The sequence below is a fragment of the Octodon degus genome, unplaced genomic scaffold, assembly GCF_000260255.1.
Source record: "Octodon degus isolate 3935 unplaced genomic scaffold, OctDeg1.0 scaffold00160, whole genome shotgun sequence".
NCBI classification, from domain to species: domain Eukaryota; kingdom Metazoa; phylum Chordata; class Mammalia; order Rodentia; family Octodontidae; genus Octodon; species Octodon degus.
Genome location: NW_004524736.1, coordinates 6,273,985 through 6,284,397, shown reverse-complemented (window position 1 = coordinate 6,284,397; position 10,413 = coordinate 6,273,985). Strand labels below are relative to the sequence as shown.

At 38.5% G+C, this 10,413-nt stretch overlaps 1 protein-coding gene across 3 annotated transcripts in view; it reads left to right on the top strand.

Annotated features, from left to right (window-relative positions):
* Tmem209 (transmembrane protein 209) overlaps window positions 1–8,393 on the top strand; it is a 47,605-nt gene extending 39,212 nt beyond the window's left edge. For all 3 annotated transcript variants that reach the window (XM_023702867.1, XM_023702865.1, XM_023702866.1), the window contains 4 exons: window positions 3,808–3,922; window positions 4,008–4,105; window positions 4,962–5,035; window positions 7,992–8,393. In XM_023702867.1, coding sequence (XP_023558635.1) covers window positions 3,808–3,922; window positions 4,008–4,105; window positions 4,962–5,035; window positions 7,992–8,046 — 342 coding nt within the window. In that variant the 3' untranslated portion in view covers window positions 8,047–8,393. The remainder of the gene's footprint in view (window positions 1–3,807; window positions 3,923–4,007; window positions 4,106–4,961; window positions 5,036–7,991) is intronic.
* Window positions 8,394–10,413: the final 2,020 nt, after the last annotated feature.

Below are 10,413 nucleotides of genomic sequence, written 5' to 3'. Positions count from 1 at the left end.
GGTAATAGAAAAACACAGCATTAGAAACAACACAATTTCACTGAAAAAAGTAATAGGAATTCAGCAGTGGTTGCTGTATTGCGTGATATTGCGTGATGTTACCTTCAAATTAGTAGGTTACCAAATATAAGCATGCAGGATTGGTTTAAAGAAAAAAGCCAAACAATAACAAAAAAATTAAAAGAAATAAAGAGAAGAAAATTTTAAGCATTAACTGTTCCTTTCAAGAGACTAGCAGAAGGGCCGGGGAAATAGCTCAGCAGTTAAGCGCCTGCCTGGCAAGTTTGGGTACAAGCAAAACCGGGTGTGGTGGCACACACCTGTAATCCCAGCATTAGGGAAGCTGAAAGAGGAAGATCACTAGGAGTCCAACCTCTGTAGCAAGACTCTGTTCCAAACACATAAAAATTAAAAAAAAAAAAAAAAAAGACTAGCATAAATCGACAGTACAGTCAGTTATCCAAACTACCTTGCATATATACATAAATAGATCTTTTTCACTTCTTTTATCCTGGTGTTTGCTTCCCATTGAACAAATTCTTTACCTTTCACATATCTTTACCTATATATCTTTCTAATTTTATTTGCTCTTTCTGGTTTTCACACTAGTAAGATAATACAATGTTTGCACGTGTGGATCTGATTGATTTCACTTACCAGTAGTCTCTAGTTGCATCCACTTATCTACAAAAGCCTCACATTTATCCTTTTTTTTTTTTTTTTTTAATGTATTTAGTGCAGGGTCTAAGGGTCTCACTGCACAAATGGGACGTAGTGATCCTCGTGTTTTCAGCTTCCCAAGTGCTCGAATTATAGATGCACACCACCACGCCCAGTCTCAATCACCCTCTCAGGGTGCCCCGGGGGCTGGGCTGGCACAGCACACCAGGAATCAAACCCCCATCCCTTTGTCTGCCTAAGCAGGTGCTTTAATCCACTGAGCCATCTAGCCAGCCCTGAATTTTATCTTTTTTTTGTAGCTGAATAATCCTCAATTGTGTCAAATCACATTTTGAGATACATACCTGTTGTGAAATGATTAATGCCATCAAGCTAATTAACATAATCACCTCATACTTAAAGCAATATTAATTTATTCCACATAGAAACTTTTGGGGGCCAGGGAGATAGCTCAGTAGAATAAGCACCTGCCTGGGAAGCTCAGGGTCCTGAGTTCAATCCCTGATACCGCAAAAAAGAAAGAAAGAAACTTTTTATAACAACACAAATCAAAAAGAAACCCTCAGGCCGGACAGATGGCTCAGTAGAATAAGCGCTTCTCTGGCAAGCCCAAGGGTCTGAGCTCAATCCCCGGTTCTGCCCTCTTGGGCTAGGGAGACAGGTGGGCACCCTAAGCATGTAACTTGCAAGTGCAGGGTCCCAAGTTCAGTCCCTAGTACTGCATGCTGCGCTGGCCTGGACCCCAAATGTGCCAGCACATACCTGTAATCCTAGAGCTGGGGAGGCTGGGACAGGAGGATCACTGCAAGTCCAAACTGTAGAGAGACCCTATACCAATAAAAAGGGGGGGAAAAAAGTCCTTAAACAGTAATAATATATACTCATCACCTCACTCCCAGGGACAGATTAATACAGTTAAGTGAACACCTTTCTAGGTAATTTCATGATATTGCTATACATTCATGCATTTTTAATTTTTTTTTATTTTTATGAATTTAGGGGACCGGGGAGATGCCTCAGTAGAATAAGTGCTTCCCTGGCTAGTGCAAGGGCCTGGGTCCTATCCTTTGTTCGCCAAAAAAAAAAAAAAAAAAATTAGGACACGGTATACAGGGTCTCACTATGTAGGTCAGACTTGTAGTGATTGTCCTTTTTGCAGCCTCCCAAGTGCCCCAGGGGTGGGGCTAGGATTGAACTCTGGCCGCTGTGCTCAGCCAAAACAGGTGCTTTCATTCACTGAGCTATCTGGCCAGCCCTTCATGCTTTTTTTTTTTAAACCTGGGCTTGAGGGCCAGGGAGATGGCTCAATAGAATAAGCGCTTCCCTGGTAAGCGCAAAGGCCTGAGTTCAATCCCCGGTTCTGAAAAAATAAAATTAAAAAAAACCTGGGCTTGAACTCAGGCCCTTGCACTTGCCAGGGAAGCACTCATTCTGCTGAGCCATCTCCCCGGCCCCTGCTTCATGCATTATTTAAAAATACAAGTTGGTAGTGCTATGTGTACTGTTTTTTAGTCTTCTGCTTCACTTAACAAATTTCACCTCAGTAAAATCCATGTCAACATCATAATCTCATAAAGGCATAACTGATAACTTTTTAAATCATCTGTCACTCTTTAAATCCCCTATCACTCTTCCTTATATATACTCTTTTTGTTTGTTTGTTTAAGACGGCCTCACTCTGTAGCCCAGGTTGGCCTTGAACTCATGGCAGTTCTCCTACCTCAATCTCAGTGCTGGGATTACAGACATGTGCTACCACCCCTAGCACTTTTAAACTCTTTTATGCCTACCTTAATGTATTTCCTTCCCTTTGGTCTCCTTTATGTTTTATGTCATCTTTTTCAGATTTTACATATTAAGCCTGCAAATGATGATTTTATTATTATTTGTATATACCACAGTGACATTCAGATTAAGAATTGGGGGCTGGCTAGATAGCAGACTAAAGCCCCTGCTTCAGCAGAGCATAGCTGCTGGAGTTTATCCCCGGCATGCTGTGCCAGCCCCACCCACAAAGCTTGTAATTGAGATTGGGCATGATGATGCGCGCCTGTAATCCCAGTGGTTGGGAGGCTGAAAACAGGAGGATCACTAGGAGTCCGATCTTTGTAGTGAGACCCTGTGCTAAACACAAAAAAATAACAATAATTGGGTATGTCTATTTTATCTTATTTTTGCTGCTAATTAACTATATGGCTGGTTTGAATGATCCCCTTAGTAGAAAACAACCTGGTCTTTTAGGGTTGCTATGAAAAAGCAAAAATGAAGGTAAACTATTTGGTGTTTATACTGCCTCTGCCCCATCTGTCTCCTCCTACACAAAGATAATTGGTTACTTTGTAAGCTGGCATGTTACATATTTTTCTTTTTACATGTAGAAAATAAATTTTCCCATCAAAATACAGACTGGTTTAGCAAGTGTGGTGGTGCATGCCTGTTAGCATGGGGGCTAAGGCAAAGATCACAAGTTTGAGGCCAGTCTAGGCAATTAAAAAATAGAAAGATCTGAGGATGTAGCTGCGAATCAAGTGCTTAGCATTTGTAAAGTCATGGGTTCAGTCCCCAGTAAGCAGAAAAAGATGGATGGATGGGCAGGTAGGTATGTTATTTTGATAGCAAATAAATGTTTCAATTTAAATTTTGACTTTATTATTTGAACATGGCCTACCTTTGCCCATTAAACAAACTGAATCCTTCTGAGAGGAAAAGATTATATTAGTGAGTACTTTATCAAAAGTAATAATTTTGATTTCAAAAAAGAATCTCATTATGTCATTACGGGTACAGATTACCTATAATGAATGTGATCATTATGTGTACCTAAAATATACCGATAAATTTAATTGTTGCATTGTGCTTTTCGCCACCCCCGGAAACTCTCCAGTTTGGGGATAAAACCCAGGCCTTGTACATCCTAGACAAGCACTCTGCCACTAAGCCAATTTTTCCAGCTTTGAATTAGGTGATTTTATCTTTGATTCCATGTTATTTTAAATAGCCATTTGAAAGGATTTTTATTATTCCCTCTTTAGGAAAAAGCATTAAAATTGGAATCTTTGTAGATAATTAAACGGTTGCACCCGTGCTAGATCTTCATGGTAACTTTGCTTGTTTCCTCTTCTTCAGATCGTCATGCACGTATTTTGTACCTACCTCGATTCCAGGTTACCTCCACACCCTAAGTATCCTGATGGAAAAACATTTACGTCTCAGCATTTTGTTCAGACCCCAAATAAGCCAGGTACAAACTTCTGAAAGAACATGTTGGGTTTTTCACATGCAATCTCCCCAGTGGTTTCATTTTTTAATGTAAAATATCTTTACAGATGTTACAAATGAGAATGTTTTCTGCGTTTATCAGAGTGCCATCAACCCCCCACACTATGAGCTCATCTACCAGCGACATGTGTACAATCTTCCAAAGGTATCTCTATATATGAATACAGAGAAAGAGAAATTACTATTTGAGAATGTCTTTGATACTGTTTTCGAAATCAGAATCTCGTTTGTAGAAAAGATATTAAGCTTTTTAAATTAGAAATTGTTTCATTACATGCCTTTCTTTTTCCTATAAAAGTAATGTTTTAGTTTGGGAGAATATAAAGAAAAATGCTAGGTACCGTGGTTCATGTCTATAATTCCAGTATGCCAGAAGGCCAAGGCAGGAGGATCACAGGTTTCAGCCCACCTGAGTAATTAAGTGAGATGTTATCTTAAAAGTAAAATAGAAAAAATAAAGGACTAAGGATGTAGCACAGTGCAGAAGCCCTGACTTCAGCCCCCAGTGCAGCCAAAAACCAAATAAACTATAAAGAGAAATCACTTACTCAGAGGTAGCCTTAGGTAACATTTAGATGTATTTCATCCCTTTTTGAAAATTTTATTTTCATCTTTTTGGTTTTTTTATGGGCTGAAGTATATATATATAATTTATCTGATCTTACACACTGCATCCTCTGCCTCAGCAGTCCAGAGAAAATACCTTCCTTTGCTCCCATAGCTTTCTACTCCTGTCCAAGAGTCTCTTGGACCACATACTTTCTGCCTCTTTTGCTCTGTTAAATTCCTTGATTACCTGGATCCTTCCGTTCTCATTTGCTCCAGTGTTCTCACTTTCTCACCCAAAGGAAAGGTACTTTGTTTAATAAGTGAGTGAGTGAAAATCTGAATTGTGTAGAAATCTGAGGTGTGGTGGAATGGGAGTTGTTTAGAACTAAATTTGCCTACCTGGTTGAATCTTTGGTTTAGTTTAAGTCTTGTCTTTTTTGTCTTGGTTCCAGGGCAGAAATAATATGTTTCATACATTGTTAATGTTTCTGTACATCATAAAGACGAAAGAGTCAGGAATGCTTGGGTGAGTATGCTTTAAAAATGTGTATGTAAAAGTATTTTTTTTTTGTTACTGTTATTTTTAAAAATGTGTGTACTAACAAGCCTAGTGACACACACCTGTTGCAGCACTCACCAGGCTGAGGCAGGAGGATACCTCAAGTTCAAGCCTCTCGGGCTGTATAATGAATTCAAGATTATAACAAGACTTTGTCTCAATAAATACTTAATTTATTTACCATTGTTCTTCATACATTAAGATTCTGTAGAAAAGTGGATGTAGCTCTGAGTTCTACCAAACAGGAGGTTCCTTAAGAGTGCAAGACCACATAGTTCATAGTGAGTTCAAGCCTGAACTGCAGAGGGAGAGCCTGTCTCAAAAAACAGGTTCTTGCCACTTGAAAATTAAAATATAAAACAAAACTTTGATTCTGTTTTTGCCTGAGCTATTCCATTTCAAAATATTCTGAAAATTTTTTGTACTTTTGGAGAGGATAACCATCCCAAAATACTGCTAAGGTGAAAAATTTGTTGAATTCACTTACATAGTTAGTGACAGGACTCACATAGCAAGTTCAAACTTTCAGTAGTGCAGTTTTGATGATCTAGAATTATAGAGCATCAAATAATATATGAAATAGGTAGGTCTTAGCTAAGCCAGGGAAACCTGGTATGGCGTGATCCATGAGCCTGGAAACTTTTGCTCGGGGTCCAGTTCTGCCATATGAAACACTTAAGGCTGACAGAATGTTTATAGAGATGAGCCACCACCCTTGGCCTCTTGTTCATAATTTAGAGGTTATATGTTTCCAGAATTGTGTTGTCCACTGCAGCAGTCATTCAGCACTTGGAACACAGCTAGTCTGAATTGAGAAACCCTGCAATGTAAAATATATACCAGATTTTACAGGAACAATTATATTAAAAAATGTAAGGTATTTTCTTAGTAGTTTTGTATTTTAGACACCTAAATACTATTTGGTTATATCAGGTTAAATATAGTCTTTTTTTTTTAAATTTTATTTATTTATTTGTGTGTGTGTGTGTGGCCAGCTCAGCCCACCAGGGGGCGCGGCTGGCTGGCGTGTGGTGCTGGGGGATTGAACCGTGGTCCCTGTGCTTTGCCAAGCTTGTTCCAAGTAGGTGCTTTAGACCACTGAGCCATCTCTCCAGCCCCAATCTTAAAATTAATGTCATCTGTTCTTAAATGTCTTTTAGAAAATTCAATTATCATGCATGTGATTTGCATTTGAGACCTGCATCATATTATGTTCCTATTGGACAGCACTATTTTAGAAAAAGAGAAGCTCTCCTTAAATATATTAGATACAAAAGACGTAAAATAAGTCAAGTATAGTGGCACATACCTGTAGTCCTACCACTTGGAAGGCTGAAGCAGGAGGATTGCCAAAAAAGTAGTTAGTTCAAGACCAGCTTGGACAATATAGGAAGACCCTCTTCCCTCCTCACAAAAAAAGCATAAAACAGACATGAATATTTACTAGCCACTTTTCTCATACATATTTTTTTTTTCTATTTTTCTTATAACAAGATTAAATAGGAAAGTCACTTTCATGTGCTGCTGAGCTGTATCCCTGGCTTGAAGGACATTTTTGGGTTGTTTTGAAGGACATTTTTTTTTGAAGGAGTTTTTTTTTGAAGGACATTTTTGATAATAGCTTTATTGTTAATTTTTATCAAAACTGATAATGTCATAACTTTCCCTATGGCCCAAAACCTACTTCCCTTCCCAAAATCAACTGCCTGAAACATTTCTAGCTGTTTCTTGTTTTGCTCCTCATAGTTCAGATGATCAAGGTGTGCAGACTCTGGACTCCAGGCTTAGACTTAGACATGTATGGATTTCTTGTTTTGTGAGATGAGGGGTTGACCCCTTGCAGCCCTCTTTCTCGCACAGTTCCACTGCTCTCTGGCCCAGTAGATCGGCCTCATTGTTACATGCAGCATGTCTGGTTTAAAATCTCTTAATGCACGTTCTGCAGGCTCACTAATGCATACCTAGTGGTGAATTCCTGACTACATCCAGCAGGTCAATTCTCTAAGAGGCCTTGCAACTCTTTATCTTCCATTTTGATTATTTTTCTTGGGGGGCATCCAGGTGGTCTTGCTGTGAAGTTCAGGCTGATCTTTTATTTATTTATTTATTTTTTTCTTTTAAATGTATTTAGTACAGGGGCCGGGGAGATGGCTCAGTGGAATAAGTGATTCCCTGGCAAGTGCAAGGGCCTGAGTTCAATCCCTGGTTATGCAAAAAAAAAAAAAAAAAAAGTATTTAGTACAGGGTCTACAGGGTATCACTACACAGATCAGACTCATAGTGATCCTCCTGTTTTCAGCCTCCCAAGCTCTGGTAGTATAGGTGCATGCCACCATGCCCAGTCTCAATTGCAGTCCTAGGGCGCCCTGGGTGCGGGGCTGGCACGGCACGCCGGGGTTGGGGATTGAACCCCAGCAGCTGCGCTTGCTCTGCCAAAGCAGGCACTTTTAGTCTGCTGAGCTATTTGGCCGGCCCCTCAGGCTGATCTTGAGCTCACTATGTACTTCAATTTGCTAAGTGTTTGGATTACAGGCATGCCCCTCCCCCACTGCCTTTTTAAAAAATAAATACCGGGGATTGAGCTTGCCGGGCAGGCGCTAAGCCGCTGAGCTACATCCCTGGCCCCTATGATAGTCCAGTCTTACTAAAATTATTCCATTAGTTTTATTTTCTTATATGATAGTTCTTAAAGTTATGTTCAGCGTTCCATGAATCTGTTTATTCTAAATCTGAACTTTAAGCTAGTAATTACTATTACTACAATTTGCCTAATAAACCATGTATAACATAATTTATTGCATAATAGCATTAAATGTCATCAATTAAACATATTTCCTTGTAAAGAGTCTTGTTTTTGTTATTAGGAAAAGACGTTACACGGTTGGTAGAAGAGTTTTACTGTAACTATTTTTTCTCTTTACAGGAGAGTTAATCTTGGTCTGTCTGGTGTGAATATTCTGTGGATTTTTGGCGAGTAGTAGATCATTTAATTCCCAACATTTGGACCTTTATTGAAGTAGAAGTTGAATCTAAGCATCTCTTACCCACTGCCTCTTCTGAAATAAGCTACATATGTGAGTGTGAGATTTAACAAAAAATTAGCTAGTATACCATTTTCTTAGGAAAATATGTCCTATATGTTCCACTCCACAAAATAATTATGTTTTAGAAATTTCAGTTGATACAAAATTACAATTTTGTGGACTTTTTAAAAAAATGCAGATACTGCAGTTCCCCTTAGTTAGATTAGATAAGTGGAGCAGCTTTTTCATGGTAACCCCCGAATAAGCGTTATCCATGTGCCTCTTCTACTCAGAAATGGTTTTTAGTTGTATTATTTAGTAGTACTTTTTTTGTATTTTAGGGAAGGGTTTACAGGGTGTTCAGGGACTTAATACTAGATTGGACTCATGGTGATCCACCTGTTTACAGCCTCCCAAGAGGTAGGATTACAGGCATGCCCCACCACACCCAGTCTAGTAGTGAGTACTTAAAATGAAAGAAAATGTGCTGATTTTATCTCTGATCCCCAAGTTTACGGCAAATCAGTCTAGTGCCTGTATTGAAAGAAATCAATTTCTAAGTCATGTATTAATTAATCTAGGTCTGTGTTTTAGATTATCAAAAGAGGCTTGACAGCATTGGCATTTTAAAAAGTCAGATGCTCAGATGAAGTTGAGTTGGCAGTTAGCCAGATTTTAGTTGAGACTGTGGGTGGAATACTGCTCCTGTTTTGGTTTTAGCAACTCTGTTGCACTTTTCTGTTATATTTATTATTTTTAGGGTTCTCTTTATGATCTTAGAGATGTCCTTCCCATTTAAAGGTTTTAGAAAACAGTATTTTCATAATACCCAGAGAGTGAAAAGATACCAAGTTATGAGAAGTAGCAGCTGGTAGCTACCTTGTGTGTGTTTTCTAGATAAAGTTTTATAGGGATTACTTCATTACATTCACCTGAACCTGGAAATGGCTACACCCACTGTCTTCTGCAGTACTGTATATGCATCCCTTTTGTAAGGTTTGTAAATTTTTCAGGAAGTTTTAAAAAAGTTTTTGTATTTTAAAAGTTGATGTTCAAAGGAAAAGAGCTTTTGTTTTTGCTGTGTTAAATCTGTTTGGTATGGAATTTTAAAAGAACGTATCACTGAAATACGCTAAATATGGGTCATATTGCTGTGCTGTTAAACTCTACAGTTGCATATGCTTCTTTTAAGCATTAAAAAGAAATTTTAATAACTATATAAAGGCAAAAGTATTAAGCAGGTCGTGGTAGTGCATGCCTATGATCTCAGTACTCAGGAAAGCTGAGGCAAGAGGATCTCTGAGTTTGAAGGTAGCTGACCTGCATGGTAATACCCGTCTCAAAAAGATTAAAAGATATGTTTTTTTTTTTTTTTTTAAAGCAGAAGTCTTTTTCTTTATTGGGCTTAAGGTAGCTTTTAGTCCACATACCTAGATGTTTTTCTTACAGTACTGGGGTTCCAGTCCAAAGTTTGCACATGTTAAACAAACAATATACCACCGAGCCACTCCCCATACCTTGTATTATTTTGTTTCCTAAATGATTGTCAAAGAAATAAGAATACATAGTAAAAGTAAAAGATGTTTTGTGTGTTAAATGAATACGGTTTGCTGTATACCAGGTAGCTTTCCTATATCAACTTCAAAAATACTTGAGCTCTCCTGTACCTAAATGTACCTCCTCCCAGCTCTCCATGCCGTCTTGGGGGTTGGACCCAGGGCCTTTACACTGAGCTCCACCTTCACCTCGTGTGTATGTGTGTTTGTGTGTGAGAGAGGAGGCAGGTTCTTGCTGTGTGGTTGTCCGGCTGGGCTCGAATTGCCATCCTTTTGCCTCTACCTCTTAGACTGCTGGGATTATAGGCATGTGCTACCATGCCCAATTTATAGCCTTTATGTAATTTAAAGAGAAAAAACCTTTGGTGAATTAGTTTGAATTCATCTTTGAGAAAGATAGTGCACTCCAGATACAGCAGTTATTTTTTTTTTTTTTTTCCTTCTGTTAGGTATTGAACCTGTGGTTTTATGCATGGTGAATACTTTATCACTGACCAGTACCCTTAGGCCAAATGCAGGAAAGTTTTTGCATTTTTTATTAGAATAAATCAATAACTAACATCACAGGCCAAATGTCTTTTCTACGATATGTCACAAATTTTCATTGTTTGACTCCTTGGATCCACTAAGCTGGAGTGTGTTTTCTGTATCATTTTATCATTTTCTTCCTGTCAATATCATCCTTAAACAAAATTGGTTTTAATGCATACTTAAAAGTATTTATAACTTAGTTCCTGCTGGCACATACAAGTGCTATGATACCTGG